At 43.5% G+C, this 25,717-nt stretch overlaps 1 protein-coding gene across 2 annotated transcripts in view; it reads right to left on the bottom strand.

The window, feature by feature from the left end:
* The window catches only part of KCNH1 (potassium voltage-gated channel subfamily H member 1), a 404,874-nt gene that overhangs the window by 346,823 nt on the left and 32,334 nt on the right, over positions 1-25,717 (bottom strand). For both annotated transcript variants that reach the window (XM_061161024.1, XM_061161025.1), the window contains exons 3-4: positions 24,010-24,116; positions 7,183-7,311 (exon numbers count right to left, since the gene is read on the bottom strand). In XM_061161024.1, the coding sequence (XP_061017007.1) occupies positions 7,183-7,311; positions 24,010-24,116 (236 nt within the window). The remainder of the gene's footprint in view (positions 1-7,182; positions 7,312-24,009; positions 24,117-25,717) is intronic.

Genomic DNA, 25,717 nt, shown 5'->3' with positions numbered 1-25,717 from the left:
AGGTACAGATTCTGGCCTCAAAGGGCTTGTATTCTAGTAGAAAAGACTGATAAGTAAATTAAAAACCATGATATAGTAAGCTAAATTCTATAACACATGAGTACAGGATGCTATGGCCAAAACTGTCCAGAGAAGGCATAACAAATCCAGGCTGGGCTATCACGGAGGGCTTCCCACAGGAAGTGATACTAGAGCAAACTTTGCAAAGATGAGTAGGAGCCAGTTGAACTCAGGAAGGAAAATACAGACAATCCAACACAGAAGGAACAGCACCCACGAAGGCAGAAAAATCATAAAGCAGGGTAACATGTCAGTGACAAGGAAGACCTTCTAAACAGCTAAATGAATGGTGCATGGCATGCAGAGGGGAAGAGAATGCAGGCAGTGGCCTGAAGTGATGCTAAAGAGGTCATCAAGGGTCAGACCGAGAAGAACTTAGCTGCGAGAACCTAGACGGCAAGTTAACAAATTTGAACGTCAACCTGAAATCCAAAGGGAATCCAGTAAAGGAGTTCAAATATGGTGCAGGCATTTTAGGAGAGAATGGCAGTGTAGAAGTGGTTAACAGATAGAAGAGCAGTCAGAATCCCAGGCAAGACACCATGAGGGCCTGGACCAGTGCTGTGGCCTGAGCCAGGAGACAAGGGGAGATTTGAAAACAGCTGCAGAGGTAGAATCAATGACTGCAGAAGGAGAGAGGAGGCGATCCAAGTGGCCTTTGGGTCCCCGGTTAGCCATGCAATATGGCTGATAGCCATATTGGGTGATAGCCATAATGGGTGATGGCCATGCAATAAGATTGCAAACATGGGAGAAAGTCAGTCAGACTGAGACAGACAAGTATATGACATCACTCATGTGTGGAATCTAAAAAAAAAAAAAAAAAAATGATACAAATGAACTTATTTACAAAACAGAAACAGACTCACAGACATAGAAAACAAATTTATGGTTGCCAAAGGGGACGGCAGGGAGGAGCTAGGAGTGTGGGATCAACAGACACACATCGCTATACACAAAGCAGATAAACAACAAGGATTTACTGTACAGCACAGGGAAATACATTCACTTGTAATAACCTATAATGGAAAAGTGTCTGAAAAAGAGTTTATATGTATATACATGCATGTATTAATATATCTGAATCACTTTGCTCTACACCTGAAACTTACATACTACTATAATTAACTATACACCAATAAAAATTTTAAGAAAACACAGAAGAGAAGCAAATGGGTTTGGTAGAAGATAAATGTACCATTTGGACCAACAATGTCCCTTACAGCAGAGCATCAGGAAAAACACTGCTGGAAAAACTCAATTTCCTATTGTCCGAGGGGCCAACTGGGAGAGAATAACTCAATGAGAATCAAGCTTAAGGTGATCTTGTTAAGGGAAGCCACATGGTCACTTCCACAAGGAAAATAAGGCAGCTGGGAGACCCCTCTGCCTTCAAGGAAGCCTTTCCTTGATACCACCTACCCCCAGCCGAATAGCCGGCTCCCACCTATGTACCCCTATTTGCCTTAGGCAGGCTCCCATTAGATTATTGGTTAGGCTTTATTGTTCTTATTTGCTTACCTGTCTGCCCATCTCCCAAATAGACTATAAGGAGCAGGGTCTCTGTCTTACATTTCCTGAGGGTCAGCATCGATCATAAAGCTAAACATCCCCAAAGACACCCAGTAAGTGTATATGCTGAATAAACGTGGATGAAGAACAAATTGTTTTCTCCCATTGTCCTACTTCTATCTGGGTTTCCAGTAGACATAAAGTCCCAAAGGAAAAGTAGCCCGTTTTACAAACTCTGTTCAGTTTTAGGAGGTATTTCTGCACCCACCCTTCCAATTATATCCCATTTGGGAGTTCAATAGGGAACTGAGCTCAGATGAAGAAATCCCCAGCTCAGGGTTCTTCTAGCTCTGTCTTAAAGGTCACCACATGTCAGGTAGGGCTGGGGGTGTCATGAGAAGATCAAAGCATCACATGATCAGGCAAAATGAGAGGGGTGAGGAGGGGGAAAAAAAGCATGAACGGAGGACAGGAGGAGGGGAACGCAGTTTGCAATCTAACAAGCAGCTAGAAAGTATTCACCGAGTCCTTTCTCCATTCTCAGTAAGGACAACCCTCTCTCCCTTACTTGAGCCCACACTGGCTACTGGCTTCAACTGGGACAGGTCCCCCACTAGGCTGCTTTAGCCCATATATCCCTGTATCCTCCCTAGGCCAGGAGAGATGGTTCTAAGATGAGCTGAAATTCCAGCTCCTCCCAGGGCAAGTCCAGAGATACTAGAAATGCGGACCTAGAGGCCCCTCCCTGGGAAACCATGTGGAGGCACTTGGAAGAGAAGTTGCAGAGGACTCCTTAAAGTATTTACCCTTGCCCTGGGAGGGTGGAGGCTAGGAGGCCAGGCTCATCCTAATCTGACAAGTCACGGGGTCCCTTAGAGGAGTTGGAGCCATAACCCAACACCCAGCAGAGAACAAAGGACACAGGGAACCACAGGCAGTGTGGACACTGCCGCGGTGTCCTCAAGCCTTCCTGCCCCCAGACCTTTCTCCTATCGATGTACCAACAACCAAAACTCTAGGGTGGCTTCTTCAAGCAGAAGTCACTACATCATCACCTTCCAGCCATCCTAAGGACAGAGAGAGAAAATGTGACTACTGGGAAGGAGGGGGCCTGTAACTATGTATCTATTACCCTCTTTCTTCCCTGAGGGCACGGCATATGTACCCCCACGTGAAGCCTCGTGGAGAAGGGTCAGCAGTTAGGGCAGCTTGCCAGAGCCTTCAGCCCGGAATCCTCTACATCTTTGGCCTTTAAAAATCTCCTTCAGAGTTTTACATTCATTTTGTTGTCCACTCTTGGCTCATTTTTAACCCTGAATTTAGAAGTAAATGTGTGGATCTTTGAAAATGAATTTGCTCCTTTAATGTGAGATTATTCAGGGAGGTAAGAGAGCAAACAAGAGGGGTGACTCATCATGGGGTGAACAATGTGGAAAAAAAACTCTGAGCCCTACACTCTAATTCTTCTCTACCCACTTGCCTGGTTTACAAGGGCAGATTCAACAGAGACGAACACCCTGTAGCCCGCTCCCAGTGATCCACAGTAACAGAAGAGCAAGAGATGGGGAACAAATGAAACCCTGGAGCATCCCTGAGTCTCATTTCAACCAAGAATTCCCACCTACTCTCTCCTTCAGCCTTCAAACACACACACATGCGCGCGCACACACACACACACACACACACACACACACACACACACACACACACGCATAAACATACACCAGAGCTGTTACCAAACAGCAAAGCTAGCTTGACTTTCACCCCCTTGCTCCATGCCATTTGTGGGCACTTTTTTTTTCAGAGAACAAGGGAAACAGCCAAAAGATGAACAGGAAGGAGGAGATGAGGCAATCAGAGGTCTAGATAATTCATGAAAAGGGTCATGAGAACTGATACACTAAATAAAAGAGCGGGCTTAGAGAGCATACCCAGGGCCCATCACATGTGATTGGAGCTTGGGGCCAAAGGGGAGTTACTTTGTGTCAGATGCTAAAATAGTCTATCACCAATGATCCTGTGTGTTCTCCCCTTTGTGGGTTGTTTATGAGAAAATGTGAGGCACCAACTGGCTTCTCAAATTACTGTTAGGATGCACGCATCCCACTCCCAAGCCCTGAAGTTAGGCACAAAGCGATCAGAGAAAACAAAGTCATTTTAATATGACCCAGCAATCCCACTTCTGGGCATACACACTGAGGAAACCAGATCTGAAAGAGACACATGCACCCCAATGTTCATCGCAGCACTGTTTATAATAGCCAGGACATGGAAGCAACCTAGATGCCCATCAGCAGATGAATGGATAAGGAAGCTGTGGTACATATACACCATGGAATATTACTCAGCCATTAAAAAGAATTCATTTGAACCAGTCCTAATGAGATGGATGAAGCTGGAGCCCATTATACAGAGTGAAGTAAGCCAGAAAGATAAAGAACATTACAGCATACTGACACATGTATATGGAATTTAGAAAGGTGATAACGATAACCCTATATGCAGAACAGAAAAAGAGACACAGAAACACAGAACAGACTTTTGAACTTTGAGGGAGAATGTGAGGGTGGGATATTTGAAAAGAACAGCATGTATACTATCTATGGTGAAACAGATCACCAGCCCAGGTGGGATGCACGAGACAAGTGCTCGGGCCTGGTGCACTGGGAAGACCCAGAGGAATCGGGTGGAGAGGGAGGTGGGAGGGGGGATCGGGATTGGGAATACATGTAAATCCATGGCTGATTCATATCAATGTATGACAAAACCCACTGGGAAAAAAAAATAATAATAAAAAAAAAAAATAAAATAAAGACAATCTGAGCATAGCTGGCTTTAATGGGAAAACATCTCGTATTGCTATGCCAAAGAGCAAATACCTAGGGATTTTCTGGGCTTTTCAATTATCCATCCTTCCATTCCACCTCAAACGTGAATTCTACGGGCTTCCATGGTGGCTCAGCCTGCCAATGCAGGGTACATGGGTTTGATCCCTGGTCCGGGAAGGTCCCAACATGCCATGGAGCAACTAAGACCATGTACCTCAACTACTGAGCCTCTGACGTAGAGCCTGGAAAACCGCAGCTATGGAGCCTGCCTGCTACAGCTGCTGAAGCCCGCACGCAGTAGAGCCCATGCTCCACAACAAGAGAAGCCCCCACAATGAGAAGCTCACACGCCACAACGAGAGTAGTTCCCGCTCACCACAATTAGAGGAACACCCGTGCAGGAACAAAGATCCAGCACAGCCAAAAGTAAATAAATCTTTTAAAAAAGATGAATTCTGTGCAAGCCTGGGTCACCAACACTCGGACTTTTTATGCTAACTGAGGTGCTGCACTGAAAGCCCAGCTGGACTGGCTGGCATCTCGCAATATGAGAACACTTGCAAGGAGAAATGTCAAGTCAGGAGAATCACCCAGTCACAGAGCAGTGCATTTTCCATCCACGAGACATCTTTCCACCATTATATTGGACCCTTGCAGCCAGAACTGCAGTTTATAGACTTATAACGAATAAGGTCTGGAGAATTATCATGCTTTTCCATCATCAACAGACTAATATAAAATCTGACCTCGTCCTAAACAGACCACCATATCCACTTGGGTCAGAGGCACGGTGACATGATGAGTGGGAAGGTCTAAACATATCTGCCATAGCATTTGAAGTGGACAGGTTTATAAAGTACTGTCTTGGAGAAAACATTAAACATGATCCACCATCTGCATTCCTATATTGACGGCCAAAGAGTGTGTACTTGTGTGTGCGTGCACACACATGTATATTTTAAATTTTTAGGAAGCAAGCCATGTATTACTCCTGTGTACTTCACAGACAAAGAGAATTTATATCTGGTTCCCTTGGCTAACAGGGAATAGGGTGTGTGTGTGTGTGTGTGCGCAAAAACTTTTATCCACAAGGGAAAGACATGAGTGAGGCAGGACAAATGAAGTGGAGCATTTTTATGCCTGAAAAATAAACCTCAGTGAGTCTCCCTGCATCAGTCTGATTTGTCTCTTCTTTCAGGTTCCCCAAGAATGCCATGCGGACCCCTAGGCACATGTGGCGGGTGCTCTAGGTTGACTCAGCCTCTCCTGCTAAACAATCCCTTCTCGTCACCTGAAAATGTTCCAGTGGTGGTGATAAGAAAATGTTCTGACTCAACTACATCCCCTAGTTCACATTTTTCAGAGAAAACTTGCAAAAATAAGTGTCAAAATATCAGATTATCTTTAAAATGCTGTTTATGTGTTTACCCGGTTAAAAAAGTGAATGCCCTTTCTAGATGGTAACAGGATGACATGCATCATGAGTGAGTCTATCGCCCTGTGATAGCCACTGCCCTGAGAAATCTTCGAGTCAGAAACCAGAAATCAGGGAATCACAAATTTGCAGGAGAAAAGGAGACTGCAGGAGGCTGAGAGAAGTGGAGAGACTTTATTTACATCTGCTCTGGTCTTGAAACCCAAAGGCAGGCTGTCGTTGATTTGCTGAGCTATAGATAGTAAAAAAAAAAAAAAAAAAAAAAAAGGATGCACTGGTTTGCATAGCATTGTGCTCTGAACTCTATAAAAATGCGCATCCAAACGTGGTGGGACTTTATACACCCTCAGAGGACACAGCCCCAGAGGGAGCAGCCAGGGAAAGCTTTTTATTTCTTCCTTTCTTGCCATTTAACAATCACAGTTTTGTCACATCAAGGATAATATGCCCCAGTTTTACTCTCCCTGAACTTCACCCCTATCTCTCTGCTGCATCTCAGAAAAATGCAAGGAGCAGGGTCTCAGGTAGAACTGGAAAATCAGCCGCCCAGCCAGGAAATACTGCCATGAGAAAGAGCTCCTGGCCTCTTGGCTGTCTTGGGAAAGAGTGCTCTGACACGTCCTAATTCCAGACTTCTGGGTTTGACAGCCTAATGGGCTGGACCACGTCAGGAGTATCGATGTTCTAGAAATCCTGAGCCGTCTCCTCTCCTAGGTCCCCAGTGTTATTCAAACAATACGTGTATGTGATACGGCTGAGGTGAGTGCTAAAATCTGTGGTTCCGGAGCTGATTAAATGACCCATATGGGAATGTTACTGAAGACTCTGGCCTCATTAATGCCACGTTTCCAATGAATTAACCAGCCACGGACTTAATCAACCACAGAGGTAGCAATGTGCTAAAATCTGCTTTAACACTCTGAAAATGCTAGAACTCAGTCAAATTTAAAGAAGTGTATATAGAAGTAAGATGAATGTGGTCATGAGCCACTCATTTGGTTAACTGACATCTGTCATGTGAAAACCTGCAAAGGTTCCAATGATACCAGAGGTGCCCAATTACCTTCTTCTGTCTACTTGGAAAGGGTTAATCTCCAGGGGTATGAAACGGATTAAAATGCCTTCCTAACCAAAGCTTTCTTCTTCACTTTCTTTTCCCTCAATGCATTCCAGAATGATACAATGCTTTACCCAACACAAATTAAAGTTTAAATCTTGGTCCTTGTGCAGAGATTGCTGTGGCAACCTCAAATTCTCTGTAACAAAGAGTCACACTAAAAATAAATTAAAAATAGGCAAAAAAATAGAAAAGGTTTAAAAGTATTTGTACAAATCAGAATTACAAACCTTTACATGAATCATCTTCAATCGGCTGTTTGAAAGCAGTTATGTCACTGAAAGTGCAAAGAAATAAGACCACTTTATCCTGTTCATTTCGAATTGGAGCAATTTTCACAAAGAACCACACAGGTGTCCCTGAAAGAAATACCAAAAGGTTGGTCAGTAATTTGCACTCTCATTAGAGGGACTTACATAAGGCCTTGGGAACGAATTGGCACAAACATCAATTCACTTTTAGAATGGCTTAATTCCTTCAGGTTCTGGGGTTTTACACCACTAATTTTTCTTCTTGCTGGAATAAAAGTTTCATAGTAACTACTCAGTGGGGGAGGTTCTCCTGTTCAAATAATTCTGTAAGTACAGATTTCGTAACCCTTGTCAAATGGTTAGAAAATGGGTTGGAAATGCCTCCTGATCTTACGGAAGTAACTGAGGTACAGAGACTTAAAGACTTACCTTAGGGCATATAGAGACCAAGCAAGGAGTGCAGGCCAGCTGGGTGGCGACATCCATGGTCAGCAGACCACAGAACTCAAATTTCCATTACTGAAGGCTCCGGTGCCAAAATTTGGTTTGGGAAACCCATCACTGTGACTCAAATGCTTAATTGACCATGGGCTAGAAACTACGTTTCTAAGTCTTTCTCCCCAGAATAAAAATCTCAAAGGTCCAACACGATGCAAAACGAGGACACGCTAAGAAAGGAGGAAAATCACCACGATTCTCCCAGCCAAGGCTTCCCCAGAAAGGGAGGTCTCCGGAGGGGTTTGGGCTGCGATTACTTAGTGCTTTAGAAGGTTTGGTGAATGTGTTTCAACTTCCAAACCTTGCTCCTGGGCTAAAGTGAGGGATAAATGGGCTCTCCCAAAGCACTGTCCTAAACCCCAGGAGGAAAAGATGGGCTGGGCTCATGTGACTGACCTCTCAGAGAGGTCACCTACTCTTGTATCTCTGGACAAATATCTGCACAAAATTAGTCTCTGGCTCCCCAAAAAAATAAAGAAGGAAAAGAAATAGATGTTTTCTATCTACTGAGGACATCATAGCAAGATGCACCAACCTCTCCTGTGTAACAAAACTAAACAGGCCAACAAAGCAATGGTAGATTCACTTCCTCCAGTTCTTGCACCTAATTCCTAAAACACCATCTGGCTTATAAGAACTAAACAGCTAAGGAAGCTGTGGTACATATACACCATGGAATATTACTCAGCCATTAAAAAGAATTCATTTGAATCAGTTCTAATAAGATGGATGAAACTGGAGCCCATTATACAGAGTGAAGTAAGCCAGAAAGATAAAGAACATTACAGCATACTAACACATATATATGGAATTTAGAAAGATGGTAATGATAACCCTATATACAAAACAGAAAAAGAGACACTGAAGTACAGAACAGACTCTTGGACTCTGTGGGAGAAGGCGAGGGCGGGATGTTTCGAGAGAACAGCATGTATACTATCTAGGGTGAAACAGATCACCAGCCCAGGTGGGATGCATGAGACAAGTGCTCGGACCTGGTGCACTGGGAAGACCCAGAGGAATCGGGTGGAGAGGGAGGTGGGAGGGGGGATCGGGATGGGGAATACATGTAACTCCATGGCTGATTCATGTCAATGTATGACAAAAACCACTGCAATGTTGTGAAGTAATTAGCTTCCAACTAATAAAAAAAAATGGAAAAAAAAAAAAAGAACTAAACAGCTATTCGGCTGGTATACTACTTTACATACCATTCTATAACCATTTTCAAATTAAAATACAGTAGCTATCTCTCCATGTTGTTAAGTCTTAGAGAAGCTTCCTTTGCACAAGGCACTGGGCTCAGCATTTTACCTTTATTATTTTATTTTAGGAGACAGCAAGCAGATGGAAATACATTCTCAACTGGTCACCTAGGTCTCTGCCTACAGTCACAACAAACTCTCTACTATATGACACAGACAGATATCTCTGATTAACACTAGGATTAATCAATTTAACTTAACAGTTAAGTTAATAACCCCACCATGAATAACCCCACCATGTATGGTCAAACAGGCAGCAAATGGATCAGACAGGACTAAGTTCTCCTTAAATTTTGATTGTCTATATATTCATCCACAGTTAATTTTAAACCTCTATTGTCCCTTCCCTTTTTACCTACCAGTTTCTGGGTACTCTTAGAATATACCATAATGTCACCCTAAGAAAAATGTGTTTTGAAAATCAGTTTTGGGCAGTTCAGTGGTTAGGACTCTATGCTTTCACTGCCAAGGGCCAGGGTTGGATCTCTGGTTGGGGAACGAAGATCCTACAAGATGCATGGCACAACCAGAAAAAAATAAATCATAGTAATTCCAAAATCAAGAAATATATGGTCTCTGAATTGTCCACTGTTTTTGGAAGGTCTGTGTTACTATTCCTCCCAGGATCCTCCTTAGAACCTGAAGTGGATTTTAACCCACTTTCAATTAAGCAACAAGAAACTCAAGAAAAATCATCATACCAGTTGAGCCTACACACACACAGCTCTCAGTTGTATCCTAGCTGATATAACAAAGAGAAAAAAAAAAAAACACTTTACTTTTTGCTCTAAAGAAAACTAAGCTAAAAGCTATATTCTTTCAGCTGGGTAAATGAGAAAGCACACCCGATTTATCAAACTAGTAATAAGTCAGAAGACAGGCCCCCCCACTCACGCTGTCTCATGCCAGGAGCCTGGTCTCGCTGGAATCCCCAGAACCAGCCCTGTCGTAACTGCCGCCTGTGGGCCTTCCACGGCGCTGCACCAGCTGGCCTGGTGTCTGCAAACTTGTTCCAGTTGGGTCTGTGCCATCTAATCTTTATGACCTCTTAGACTGCTGACACTAATCCACATCTCCCAGGTCACAAGAGCCACTGTATCTGTCACGTTGGGAGGCCTTTTTCATTTACCATAGTTCAAGCTCCTCGAGAACTTTCCCCCATTTCTATACATTTAAAGCTTTGTGCCCGTCTCTCTACCAAGCGGTCCGTTGCTTCCTTCCAGAAATGTTCCCCGACTAACACGCACTATTCTGATCATTCCTTTTCAATATCCAAATCTGTTTCTTGTGCCAAAAATTCATATAGTCAGTATCTATTACTTTAAGAGTTCCTCTCCAGCTGATCACTTGGGCTTGTTGAGGGTGGGAACCTGGTCCACGGGATTCCCCAGGCAAGAATACTGGAGTGGGTTGCTATTCCCTACTCCAGGGGATCTTCCTGACCCAGGGATCAAACCCAGGTCTCCTGCATTGCAGGCAGATCCTTTACCATCTGAGCCAGCAGGGAAGCCCTCCTTTTCCCATTCCTGGTGTTTTTTGTGAAGGGACGTCTTTCAGTGTAACACTCCAGACCTTTCCCCTGAGTTGGCAATATGGTGGTAAGAACTGGACGTGTGTAGCCTGGCCACTTTTTCTCCTCTGCTGTCTTAGAGAATAGGGAGCATTCTACTCTACTTCCCCATTCTATAAATGTTAGGGGAGAGGTCAGAGGGCAGGAAAATAGCTGGCAGGAGAAGATTGTGCTTCCCTCATGTTACCTGTGTGAAATGAAGTATGTCCTGCCATATCGGTGGGCAAGAAATGTTACAGCCATCAGCAGTTCCAAGCCACCATAAGTGAATGAAAGTGTTAGTCACTCAGTCGTGTCTGAATCTTTGCGACCCCATGGACTGTAGTCTGCCGGTCTCCTCTGTCCATGGGATTTCTCAGGCAAGAATACTGGAGTGGGTAGCCATTCCCTTTCCCAGGGAATCTTCCCGACCCAGGACTGAACCCAGGTCTCCTGCATTGGCAGGCGAATTCTTTACCATCTGAGTGAATCAAGGCTCCCCAAAGGGCCTGCAATCCAGCAAATGCTGTCACCCCTAACAGTGATTGCTGAAGAGCTGGGGGGCTAAGTGGGGGACAGGATATTAGAAGTTAAAAAAAAAAAAAGTTTTTTTAAGCCAGGGTTTGGCCCTAGATAGCTTAGGTACATGTGAACGGAATGAATTCAGTGAGCTCAGAGGCTTGCATCTTCTCTTACAGAGAAAGCTAAATCGCTTAGCTTGATATTTGGTTTTCCTTACAATGTAGCAGTAATCTTTGATGGTCAGACTCCCTGCCCACTTTGTTGTGAACTTGTATATAACCTGACTCCCACTCCCACCTCCTCAGAGCAGTTTTCTCAGGGCTACTGAGATTCTGCCCCCTGGATTTGGAGCCCTTAACATTCCCACCAAATAAAATAACTCTCAATTTTCAGACTGTGACTAAGTTTTTTTAGTAGACAGCTGTGTTGGGTGGATAAGTCTGTTTGATTCTAGTATTCACTTTTAAAAACTCACCTTCCCACAGATATAAAATACATCCTCTAGGATCAGATTTACCAGTCATCAAGGTGATATTTGAACCTTCCTAATGCCTGAATTTCTCTCAATTGCTTCTGATCATGGACATGGAAAGAAAATGTTGTGTACTGACCCCCGTCAAACCTTAACAGTTAAGGACTATTTCTTTAGGGCTCCTTGATGGCTCGTGGTAAAGAATCTGCCTGCCAATGCAGAAGACATGGGTTCAATTCCTGGGTCGGGAAGATCCCCTGGAGAAGGAAATGGCAACCCGCTCCAGAATTCTTGCCTGGGAAACCCCATGGACAGAGGAGCCTGGTGGGCTACAGTCCATGGAGTTGCAAAACAGTGGGACACGACTTAGCAATGAACAATGACAACGAACTCCAAGGGCAGGAGACCTGATCTCTTCCTGTCTCGTGGGCCTGCATCCCTAGTCCAGTACCATCCAGAGCAGTGTTACCCATGGGGTCACATGAGGCAACCATGCTGCTCAGCTCCAGGAGGTGCCAGCCTGGAGCTGTGAAAATGCAACAAGCTCTAGAAATGCCTGCTGAATTTCAAAGAAAGAAATCCTACTTCCATTGTCTTCACAGTTACTCAGACCTGCCTCTCTCTCTCCCCCAGATTATCACTAGTCAAAAAATCTATGAAAGCAAAAAGAATGGGTTCAAATTTGTCATTTCTGAAGTTTTTCCAAAAGAGAATATGAGTCCCTCCTAGGTAGCACAGACCAGTCATTTTAACCTTTCGCTTCATAAGAGGAAAGCATTTTTAGCTAATGAAACATTACTCAAAGTCTCAATATGGGAAACAGTTCTTCCAAGCAAACATGAAATATCCAGAGCCTGGAGCCCCACCCACTCAGGTTCCCTTACACCCTCCAGATGCACCCAGGGTATATTCAGAAATGTTTGTCTCCATTCAGATGAAGACCTGTCTGGGGGCAGAGGCCTGAGCAGTTGGCCTCTGGGAATCTCTTCTAGAGCCCAGATTCTAGAGCAGGATTTATCCCCTCAAGATACAAGAGAGACAATGAATGCACAAATAACACACACCCACACACAAAATCATCAAGAGGTTAAAATTCTGCCTCCTCACCCAAGTGGCTACCATGGGAAAACCAAAAAAAGCAAGTACTTAATGTCTTTTTTCTGCGAAAAGAACCAAGGGTCAATAATAAACTTTCTATTAAAGGAAGATCAATACACAAATCCAGGAGAAACAGATGCCACTGATGGCAAAGGCTGCAGCTCCTTTCTGGCTGAGGATGCGCAGTGGAAGGGCAGTTCCAGGTCAGGCTCCTCCTCTGGCCACTCTGGGATGGTCATCCCTTATGTTGCTCCCTTGCATTGCGCACTAATGAACCTGACAACCTAATCTCACTATAGAGCTCCTCAACCGCAACAGTCAGATAACAAAACAGCAAGGTGCAGGTGTATGACAGGATTTTTGGCCTCCATCAGTCTCCCTCCGACCCTGGACATCCTTTCAGGTACTTTCCATAGCCGGGTATCCAGGCCACATTCAAATTTAGATGACATGTGTGCGTGCTAAGTCACTTCAGTCATATCTGACTCTTTGAGACCCTATGGTCTGTAGCCTGCCAGGCTCCTCTGTCCATGGGATTCTCCGGGCAAGAATACTGGAGTGGGGAGCCATTCGCTTCTCCAGGAAATCTTCCTGACCAAATTCACGGATCAAATTCACGTCTCTTATGTTTCCTGTACTAGCAGGCGGGTTCTTTACCACTAGCGCCACCTGGGAAGCCCCAGGTCACATTCAAACGCAACAGAATCCACCAAGCCACTGTGAATGGCTCTTGGGAAGGGCTGCCCATGCTGAGCCATTGGGATGAGTCCAGAAACTAGAGAATGGCAGTCTGTGCCGGGGAACAGACCAACAGGGTACTGGTCAACTTTACTGAGACAAATGACAAGCGTGAGAAGGTGAGAGAGGATAGGGGAAGTAGTGACCACTAGTCTTCAGGACATCTCATTCAGAATCCCAAGCTCTCTGTCTCAGCCCCGTCTTCACTTATTGTATACTTTGGCCATGTCACTTGAACTTCCCTCAGAATCAGTTTCCTTATTTGTAAGACGGGGAAAATAGATCTACTTTAGTGTGTTAGATCTACCTTAGTGTAGTAGATTTACTACTTTGGTGTAACGGAGTAGATCTACGTTAGATCTACTTTAGTGTGTCAGAGTCCTGTCCGACTCTTTGCGACCCTATGGACTATAGTCCACCAGGCTCCTCTGTCCATGGGATTCTCCAGACAGAAATACTGGAGTGAGTTGCCATTTCCTTCTCCAGGGGACCTTCCTAACCCAGGGATCGAACCCGGGTCTCCCGCATTGCAGTTGGATTCTTTACCCACTGAGCCATAAGATCGACTTTGGATTACGTGGAAATGCCTGATACATGGATATATAAAACTATTACTTCCCTCCCTTCTTCCCTCATCTATAAGGTTGAAATGTTCGATCTCACCTCACAGGGGTGTTTATATGACTGTAAAAGAGAATGTATCTTAAGGAGTTTAATGAAAATCCAAAGCTGTTCATAAGGAAAAGGGCCAGTCTCAACCATAACAAGGGAAAAGCTAGAAAATGCAATGCTTAAGCCTTGATGTAATTTAAATTTGATTGAAGAGCAAAAAACAGAACCTCAATAAAGGAGAGAGTTACACTGTTTATAGGTGAGAAGATTCAATTCTGTAAGATGTCAAACCTCTTCTTTTAATATATAAATTTAATGCAATTTCAATCAGAATCTCAATTGTTTCTTTTTTCATTTGTTTTTCTCAGAGCTTGATGAATTGACATTCAATTCAAGTAGAAAAATAAAGGTGGAAGAACAGCCAAGAAATTTTTGAAAAGAAAACTAATGACAGGGATTACTTACTATAGTAATTAGGAGCCAATGGCAGTGACCCTAAAACAAGCAAAAATGAAAACAATAATGTCATTTACTGAGTGCTTACAATGGGGCCAAACCCTGACACATCATGGTTTACTTTTCACAACTCTGTGAGGTGGCACTGCTACTGTGATATTATCTTTAATTTAAATATGGAGAACCCAAGTGGGAAGGCACTTTAACCAAACTCACAGAGCTAATAAGTTACAAAAAGATTCCTGAAAAAAAAAGAGGAGAGACACAAATACATGAATGTGAGCTTTTAGCATTTTTAAAAAGAGCATTTCAAATTGGAAAGAAAGAGGTTGATGATAACAAATAGTGCTATAAAAGTACCAGAAGGGAAAATGGAAGAATATTTTTATTATTTAGGCAAGGAGAAGAGCTTCCTAAGTATTATATAAAGGTTAGAACCATAAAGAAAAAGACTGACAAACATTTTTAAATTTACATATGGTATTTAAAAAATCTTTAATCAAAGAGAAAAAAATGTAAAGATGGTGTCAGAGAAGACTCTTGAGAGTCCCTTGGACAGCAAGGAGATCCAACCAGTCCATCCTTAAGAAAATCAGTCCTGATAACTCATTGGAAGGACTGATGCTGAAGCTGAAACTCCAGTACGTTGGCCACCTGATGGGAAGAACTGACTCATTGGAAAAGACCCTGATGCTGGGAAATATTGAAGGCAGGAGGAGAAGGGGATGACAGAGGATGAGATGGTTGGATGGCATCACTAACTCAATGGACATGAGTTTGAGATGGGAGATGGTGAAGGACAGGGAAGCCTGGCATGCTGCAGTCCGTAGGGTTGCAAAGAGTCGGACATGACTGAGCAACTGAACAACAGATATGGTATTCTAAAAGTCTTTAATTAAAGAGAAAAAATTTAATAGGCAAACTGGCTTTCAATATGTGTGTGATTTAGGATCAATATCCCTTATATATAAACAGCTTCCAGTACTGAATAAATAAATGAACCAATCTGTTGGTGGTGGTCACAGTGGTAACCACCCTGGCGGTCCAGTGGTAAAGAATCTGCCTACCAATGCAGGGGACACAGGTTCGATTCCTGCTCCAGGAAGATTCTACATGCCTCAGGGCAGCTAAGCCTGTGCGCTACAACTACTGAGCCCATGAGCCCAGGAGCCCCAGCTACTGAAACGCGTGCATGCCCTTGAGTGCTCAGCAACAAGAGAAGCCACCACAATGAGAAGCCTGCGCTCCGTGACTAGAGGGCAGCCCGAGAGCAGCAATGAAGACCCAGAGCAGTCAAAAATGAATTGAAAAAAAAACCAGACAATCTGTTGGCAAACTGGGCAAGAGACGATTTGTCTTGACAACTAGATCGCCACCCCCTCAAGGCAGAGTCGGCTTCTCACATGTGGATCTCTTTGGTTCAAACCTACAGGCCTGCAGTAGGTAACAGTAAGGACTGGCAGGCAGCTTCTCCTGGCTCTAAGCTGCCTTTTCCCACGCTTCTCTGCTGGAGAAGCTGATCCACGGTTTCCAAACCCGGGCTTCCAGTCACACCATGAGTTGCAGAGTAAATCACTTGCTGGGGAGTATTGGCCTGACGGTGGAGTACTTTCACTCATGGCTAATACTTCTTAACGTTCTTCCTTGAAAAATGGAGAAACTAATTGACCAGCACAAAAATGACCACCTAAATATTTGCTAAATGAGTTCATGAATGATGACTGTCACGAATGTAAGAAACTTATCCCGCATACTGAGAATGAATTAAGGAATGATACAAAATATATAGCAATACCAAAAAGCCCAGGTTTACTGATTAGACTGCCCAATAGATAGAAACCTTTCAAATAAGCCAGTCTCCAAGGTACATAATAGTATTCCACACACTCATTCCAAAACACACCATGAAGCCTTCTGATAATTATTCCCAACTCCCCCAAAGGTAACAAGAACATGAATGCCTGTCAATAGTAGATCTTTTCTACAAAGTTGTCCTTGCAAATACTAATGGGGGGTGAGGGGAGGGGGGCACAAACCAATTTATTAAAAGTTTATGAGGAAAATCAATGAGAAAAATCGCAAGTTAAATGGAACATATGGCAAAGAATCTGAACAATTAATATAAAAAGTAATTTTAAATGGATATGAAATAAGAAAAAAAACTTCAGTCGCACTTGCATTAAAAATACTTGTTAAACAAAAAAAGAACTGTAATTGTAGGCAATTTGATCTTTTAAAATGATTCAATATTCAATGCTGGAGCAGTTCAATGAGTCAGACACTCACAGTCTGCAAGTGAACTTGGAAATGGGTTCAATTCTGGAACACTATTTGGCAAAATGTCTCAGTTCACATTCTTTGACACAGTAATTTTCAACTTCTAGGAAATATTTCAGAATGTCAACTAATAGCTTTGCACAAAGATTTTCATGCCAGCATTGTGTTTAATCAAGAAAATTTACAGTTCATAAATATCCAACAATAAAGGAAGTATTAATAAAATTCCTTCTAAATTATACTTAGGGGGAATTTTTTAAGGATATTTTTATGACGTTTTCATGATAAAAGATTAAAGGTATGATTTCACATTGCATACATGTGAAAAGTTTTAATTATGTAACATCTGCAAGACGAAACACCAAAAAGTGTAAGGTATAGTAGTATTTCTTGGAGTCTTTGATGTGATTGATTTTCTTCTTTAAGCCTTCATATGTGTTCTCCAACTTCCCTGGTGTCCATAAAGAATCTGCCTCCAATGCAGGAAACCCGAGTTTGATCCCTAGGTCAAGAAGATCCCCTGGAGAAGGAAATGGCAACCACTCCAGTATTCTTGCCTGGGAAACTCCACAGACAGAAGAGCCTGGTGGGCTGCAGTCCATAGGGTTTCAAAGAGTCAGACATGACTTAGAGACTAACCCATCACCAATTTAAATATCAGAGAAAAAAAATTCCTTTGAATAATGACATTTCACATTTTAAAATCTCAAAGGAATGACTTTTTCTTCAGGGGACTTTGAACAGCTTTAAAATGCTGAGGGTTTCTGAACTACAAATTGTGAAAGGAGCTGCAAACTCGGCCTCCTCCTTCCCCTCCTCCCATCCATTTCTGTTCAATCTGTTCCTCCAAGGCCACTGCTGGTCAGTTCAGCCTCACACAGCTTGCTCCTTGGCTCTGAAGTGCTTGCTCTGAGTCACTCGTTGGTCAGCCATTTGTTTCTTGGTAAATATCAGGTTGCTTTAAAGTGACTCAGTAAACACGTGCCAAGCGCCTCCTCCAGGAGGACTGTGTGCTAGATACTTGCCCATCAGAAAGCAACACCAGCAAGGTCCCTACACTCAGCCTCCTCCCATTTCCCTAGATACCTCTCTATCTCAACTGCCTCTTCCCCATCCCTCCCCCAGCAGCCCACAACCATCTTGTCACTGGGGTGATTCCTAACAAGTCCCCCACCTCCTGTCTCCTATGTTGTATTCCATTTCCACTCTCTGATGGAGTTGTCTTTCTGAAATGAAAATCTGATTAATACACAATTAACCCTGCAGAGACATCACTTTGTTGACAAAGGTCTGTATAGTCAAAGCTATGGTTTTTCCAGTAGTCATGTATGGATGTGAGAGTTGGACCATAAAGAAGGCTGAGCACCAAAGGGTTGATGCTTTCAAACTATGGTGCTAGAGGTGACTCTTGAGAGTCCCTTGGACCACAAGGAGATCAAACCAGTCAACCCTAAAGGAAATCAACCTTGAATATTCATTGGAAGAACTGATGCTGAATCTGAAGCTCCAATACTTGGACCACCTGATGTGAAGAACTGACTCAGTGGAAAAGACCCTGATGCTGGGAAAGATTGAAGGCAGGAGGAGAAGGGGATGACAGAGGATGAGATGGCTGGATGGCATCACCAACTCAATGGACATGAGTTTGAGCCAACTCTGGGAGAAGGACAGGAAAGCCTGGCATGCTGCAGTCCATGGGGTTGCAAAGAGTTGGACACAATTTAGTGACCGAACAAAAAATAAACCCTGCTTAAAACCCCTCAATGCCCCTCACCCCACTCTCTGGTCCCACCACCTCTACCCTTAAGATAAATTCTAAAGTCTTAAATGTGGCTGCATTGGCCCTTCCCAACCTCTTCAGCTTCACTGGTGACTCCTCATTTATTCAAGAGATATTGCTCCATCAATCCAGGTGGAGCACCTTCTGTGTCAGGCACTCCATTGGGTGCCATAAAAGAGAAAGGCATGGAAGTCAGCTTTCACTGTGGCTGTTTTCTGTCCTTGCTACTCAAAATGTGATACTTGGGCCAGCGGCACTGGGAACACCTGGAGCAGAATCTCAGGCCCTTTGGTAGACCTGTCTGAATAGAAATATACAAATTTTGATTTGCAGGTGATTTCATATACACATCAAAGTCTGAGGATCACTGTTCTGAATGTCTCTTCAAACTTCAGTGCTCCCTCACTGCTGTTGTTATCTACACATTCCTTTCATCAGCCTGGGATATTCCCTGCCCTTCTCTCTGCCTAACTCAGCACTACCCTTTGGGTTCTGCATGGATTTCCTGCTTGTTAGGAAGACTTCCCTCCCTGACCTCCTACGTTGGGAGTGAAGGGACAATCCCCAGGTGTGCTGCTATCAAAACACTTACAGCTCTATCCTACGGATGTCACCCCTGACTGCTGCAAACACTGGAAGAGCCAAGGCTGGGTCTGTCTTTTCATAACCGTATTCCTAGGAACAAGCCCAGGGTCTAACAGAGTTCAGGCAGACCTCACTTTATTGCGCTTCACAGACACTGCAGTTTTTTAAACAAGTTGAAGGTTTGTGACAACCTACACTGAGCAAGTCTATTGGTGCCATTTTTTCACCAGCATTTGCTCACTTCTGTCTCTGTGTCATATTTTGGTAATTTTTTTGCAGTATTTCAAACCCTCTACCAGCGAAAAGATTACAACTCACTGAAGGCTCAGATGATGGTTAGCAATTTTTAGCAATAAATTAATTAGTTAATTTTAATGAAGGCATATGAACTTTTTTAGACATAATGCTACTGCACACTTAATAAACGGTTATGTTTACAGTTATAGTGTAAACAACTTTTACATGAACTGGGAAATAAAAAATGTGTGGAATGGAACCTACAATATCTCTCAGGTATATTTTAGTTGGTCAATAAGAAGCTGTTGGAAAAAAGGCACAGAATTTGGTGCAACTGTAAAATTCCTATACTTAAAAAATAATTTACAGTTTCTAAATTCCTCAAGAGAGGGTAGGATTTGGAGGAGTTGCAGCAAAGAACAGAATCCTAGGAAGAAGCCAACACTATCTACGTCCATTTCTGCCCCATGTTGAATGCAGAGTTCCAAAGAATAGCAAACAGAGATAAGAAAGCCTTCCTCAGTGATCAATGCAAAGAAATAGAGAAAAACAATAGAATGGGAAAGACTAGAGATCTCTTCAAGAAAATTAGAGATACCAAGGGAACATGTCATGCAAAGATGGGCACAATAAAGGACAGAAATGGTATGGACCTAAGAGAAGCAGAAAATATTACAAGAGGTGGAAATAAAACACAGAAGAGCTATACAAAAAGATCTTCATGACCCAGATAACCATGATGATGTGATCACTCACCTAGAGCCAGACATCCTGGAATGTGAAATCAAGTGGACCTTAGGAAGCATCACTAGGAACAAAGCTAGTGGAGGTGATGGAATTCCAGTTGACCTATCTCAAATCCTGAAAGATGATGCTGTGAAAGTGCTGCACTCAATATGCCAGCAAATCTGGAAAACTCAGCAGTGGCCACAGAACTGGAAAAGGTCGGTTTTCATTCCAATCCCAAAGAAAAGCAATACCAAAGAATGTTCAAACTACCACATAATTGCACTCATCTCACACGCTAGCAAAGTGATACTCAAAACTCTCCAAGCCAGGCTTCAACAGTACATGAACCTGAACTTCCAGATGTTCAAGCTGGATTTAGAAAAGGCAGAGGAACCAGAGATCAAATTGCCAACATCTGCTGGATCATAGAAAAATCAAGAGAGTTCCAGAAAAAACATCTACTTTTGCTTTACTAACTATGCCAAAGCCTTTGACTGTGTGGATCACAACTGTGGAAAATTCTGAAAGAGATGGGAATACCAGACCATCTGACCTGCCTCCTGGGAAATCTGTATGCAGGTCAGGAAGCAACAGTTAGAACTGGACATGGAACAACAGACTGGTTCCAAATTGGGAAAGGAGTACCTCGAGGCTGTATATTGTCACCCTGCTTATTTAACTTATATATAGAATACATTATGCAGAATGCCAGGCTGGATGAAGCACAAGCTGGAATCAAGATTGCCAGGAGAAATACCAATAACCTCAGGTAGGCAGATGGCACCACCCTTATGGCAGAAAGCGAAGAACTAAAGAGCCCCTTGATGAAAGTGAAAGAAGAGAGAGAAAAGGTTGGCTTGAAACTCAACATTCAGAAAACTAAGATCATGGCATCTGGTCCCATCACTTCATGGCAAATAGATGGGGAAACAGTGGAAACAGTGACAGACGTTATTTTGGGGGGGCTCCAAAATCATTGCAGATGGTGATTGCAGCCATGAAATTAAAAGACACTTTCTCCTTGGAAAAAAAGCTATGACCAACAGCATATTTAAAAGCAGAGACATTACTTTACCAACAAAGGTCTGTCTAGTCCAAGCTATGGTTTTTTCAGTAGTCATGTACGGATGTGAGAGTTGGACTATAAAGAAAGCTGAGTGCTGAAGAACTGATGCTTTTGAACTGTGATGTTGGAGAAGACTCTTGAGAGTCCCATGGATAGCAAGGAGATCCAACCAGTCAATCCTAAAGGAAATCACTCCTGAATATTCATTGGATGGACTGATGCTAAAGCTAAAACTCCAATACCTAAGCCACCTGATGCAAAGAACTGACTCATTTGAAAAGACCCTGATTCTAGGAAAGATTGAAGGTGGGACGAGAAGGGGAAGACAGAGGATGAGATGGTTGGATGGCATCACTGACATGGACATGAGTTGGAGTAGGCTCCGGGAGTTGGTGATGGACAGGGAAGCCTGGTGTGCCGCAGTCCAAAGAGTCGCGAAGAGTCAGGCACGACTGAGCGACTGAACTAAACTGAACCTTGAACGGAACCCCTGCACACGCACCGGACATCCTTGTGTAAATCCAAAAGAGAAGTTCACCCCTCAGCACAGGTGCAGTTTTAGGTCAGGATACGCTGAGGACTCAGCAAGCAAACTGGTTTCCAGTTGTCCCCTATGCAGGGTTGCATCATCATATGTGGAGGTCCTGCCCTGTGCCCCCACTAAATCTAACCCATTCTGGAGAGAATAGCCATAAGGAAGCACTGGAAACCAGGTCCTGGCTGTGCATGACCTTGAGTGAGGAATTTACCTTCTTATACAATGGAGATGACATCCACCACGCCTACCTCACTGGGCTTAGAGAATCAACATTTTTAAATAAAGTGGAGTCATACCTTCCACTGAGTGTATTTTCTAAAATCAAAGCTAAGGTAAAAGCTTCATAGGACCTCAATTATCCTTGAGAATGCCTCCATATCACCCATGATGTAGAGTCCGTGCCCAGGCTGACATGCCACTCCGGGGACTGGCATGTCTTTCTCAGTAAGGCCAGCACAACCTCCAGGGAGGGGAGAGATGCTGATAATTTGGTAAAAACATGAGTTGCATTGACCTGCTTCCATGCATAGGCCTTGTCTACCTAAGGGACAGAAGTGGAAATACCAGAGTCATCTTTAGTGCAATGAGATACTTTAGTGCAATAGGATTGGGGTAAATGTCCACTGAAGACAACAGCAAATGGAATCACTACCTTGGTTTTAATTTTGTATCCCTCTCTTTCTCTTTAGTGCCCAACATGTATAGTGGACTGTGAGCAAGTTAAATGCATAGTCTAATAAAGCGTGAAAACTCTGAAGCAAAATATAAATGCAGGGCATTGTCTTTATGATCTATGCTATGTATATATACACTTGGTCGTTCACTCATGTCCAACTCTTTGTGACCCCATGGATAGTAGCCCACCAGGCTTCTCTGTCCGTGGGATTCTCCAGGCAAGAATACTGGAATGGGTTGCCATTTCCTACTCCAGGGGATCTTCCCAACCTAGAGATTGAACCTACGTCTCTTGTATCTCCTGCACTGGCAGGTGGGTTTTTTACCACTAGCGCCTCATGGGATCCCAATTAGGATGTGAGGAAATCCACGCTGTTCAGAACACAAAGCTGCCAGTGTGGGAAACCTTTAAGTCACTCCCTTATTTCGGGGCACACAGGCAGAGTCCCCTCTCCTGTGAGAAGGCACTGCTGGCGTGCTCCTGGGAAGAGCTGTGGCTTTGAGTTGTGTTCCCACAGAGGAAGGGCTGGCATAGAGCCGGTCACCGTGTTTCACTTCATTCCTCTCAGCCCTATTTGGCAAAATGTCTCAAGATAGGAACTAGGGGAGGTAGCAGGGTAGGAACTAGATCTCCTGGCTGAGGGGGTGAAATAAGCAAGGTAGCAGCTCTAGACAGAAAGCCCGGGACCAGCCCTTGCAGAGTCGCTGATGCTCAAAGATAATCTCTCGGCTCAGCATCTGCAGCGGCCACCCAGGAAAAAGCCCTCTCAGTTGTCTGCTCCAGCGCTCCAGGCTGAAAAAAAAAGCCCCAGGTCCTTCCGGATAAAAGTCACATGTGCCCTTTGCTTTCCAGAGTGAAACACATCATCCTGAATGCCACCAAAATAAACACGTTTCCTCCTGCGCCACCTGGGCCACTCCGGACATCTTCTAGTGAACCAACGACCTACCTAGTTCAATCCTATATATAAAGAACAGGATTCTTTACAAAGCAAATAGTGTTTTTAAAACAGAAAGCACCCTTCAACACGCCTGCACCGTTACTGCCATGCTTCCATATGGCCCACTGTTCATACTTCTAATGTAATTCATCTCCCTAACTCAACAGGAAACCTCTAAGAGAAAAGTAAGTTTTATACTTGTGTATGGCTATTGGCCTAGATTCTTCATTACCATACTTTTAGAAGTGATTATAGAGAAAACAAATATAAATTAACAATACAAACAATATGACTACTAATACTGTCTTTTACAAAAAACTGGGGTCACCAGGGAAACAAAATTTTATTCAGAAATTCTTAACTGGGCAAAATCAACTGATAATACCCACTGTGCTAAGTGCTAGAGGGAGATAGATGTGAAGGTGAACTGGACAGAGAATCCGACCCACCTCCTCTCTCCCAGCAAAACAGTCTTACAGTCTACAAGCACCTTAAGCAGCAACTCATCATAAGAAAATCAATAGGAAAAACACTAACTCTTGGCAGAAAAGATATCAAGAAGTCTTAACTGGTTAGCGAGAAGTACAAATGCTCCTGTGCAGAACTGGAACTCATCAATCCAAACCATTTAGTCCAACGTACACAATGGCTTCAAGCCACAACATTTAGCTGATGAGAGAAAAGAAAACCCAGGACAGCAACAGAGAAAAAGTAGATATGCTCTTCCACGCACATCAAGGTATGATTCAGAATGTTCTGAATACTCACTGTTCTTCTTGTACATCAGAATTTCAAAGGAATTCATCTCATAGTTCTCAAAGGTTTGCCGCACTTTTTCAATGGTATCTTTATCGGTCAGCTCCCCGTACATAAAACTGCAAAGCAACCAAAGAGCTCGAGTTAGATGAGCAAGTATTTGTTATTCTGCAGGCATCTGTTGAATACCTGCTCTATACCCAGCCCCGTGCTATGCACTGTGAAACACACATACACACGCACTGAAAACACGTGTGCCATCAGAAAAGATTTACTAAACAGTATGACCCTACACAGGAATTACAATACAAACAGTAGACACAGAGGGCTGAGTGGTCAGACAGGCTTCCCACAGGCAAGGAGAAATGAGATCTAAAGAGCAGGTGGAAATTAGCTGAGAAAAGGAGTGAAAAGAACGTTCTAGGCAAAAAAGGAGCATTGCAAAGGCACAGGGGTGAGATGAAGGTTAATTCTGGAACCTGAATACGGTTCAGGTCAGTATGCCTGGAATGTAGATGCTGAAGGGAAAATTTGCAACTGATAATATACAGAAGTAAGCAGGAGTCAGACCATGGAAGAGACCATGGCATTACAGACCAGGTGAAGTAATTTAAACTTCATCCCAAAAACAAGGCGAAGAGAGCCACTGGAGGGTTTCAAGCAAAGGAGTTGCATAATCAAATCTGCATTTTAGAAATACAACTGTGGGAGACTTCCTGAGAAGGACAGGAGAATAAATTTGGACTACAGATTCTGTTTCCTCTCCTAATTCCCAACAAAATAAACAAGTGAATAGGAAAAAAAAAATCACAAAAAGTCACCAATTGAACAAGAAAAAAGGGTGCAATTTGATGCTCTAACCAAGATATAGCTAAGGAAAGAAAAGATTCAGCAAGTCAGCCACTGTCTTTGCAGCTCCTTTTCCTGCCCACCCCCACTAAAAAAGAAAACAGAGAACTGGGTTGAAAAAAATCATGATAAAACTCTGCAAATTCTTTCTAATTTCCATACGCCTCGCATTTGGAGAAAAATAAACCAAAAGGGTTAATAAGTTTAAAAAAGGTTAGTAAGGGTTACCCTGGTGGCTCAGATGGTAAAGAATCTCCCTGCAATGCAGGAGACCCAGTTTCGATCCCTGGGTCAGGAAAATCCCCTGGAAAAGGGAACGACCACCCACTCCAGTATTCTTCCCTGGAGAATTCCATGGACAGAGGAGTCTGCAGGCTACAGTCCATGGGGTCACAAAGAGTTGGACATGACTGAGCAACTAAGACTTTCACTTTTCATTCTTCACATTTAGAGAAAAGTAAACTAACAGAGTTAATAAGCAGCATGAAAAAAAAAAAATTAGGAAAAAACTGGGTAGGAGAAGCTCCTGTCTAGTAATACTGACCCTCAGCGAGGCAGTAACTGCCAGGACCATCCACTTTCTTGGACCTCACACAGAATATGGTCTGAAGACCAAGGTTTATCCCTCTAGGAATGGGTTATGCCCCCCACCAACTTGGTAGAGTGAACCACGGCACAGGACACTAACAGAATGCAAGAGCAGAAAAGCCATCCCTCGATGGGGCTGCAAAGGCCAGTCCTCCAACAAGGCTGCCAGTGGACCCTGGAAGCAGGTCCCCCTCCAGGCCTTCAGGTGACACCAACAAGGAAGAGTGGCCACCCTCAGCCCGCAAGGCTTAGGTGATATAGAAGCAGCAGCATGGGTTCCCCA

Source organism: Dama dama, chromosome 14, assembly GCF_033118175.1.
Source record: "Dama dama isolate Ldn47 chromosome 14, ASM3311817v1, whole genome shotgun sequence".
NCBI lineage: Eukaryota > Metazoa > Chordata > Mammalia > Artiodactyla > Cervidae > Dama > Dama dama.
The sequence above is the reverse complement of the archived record's forward strand: the minus strand, read 5'-3'. Positions and strand labels throughout refer to the sequence as shown.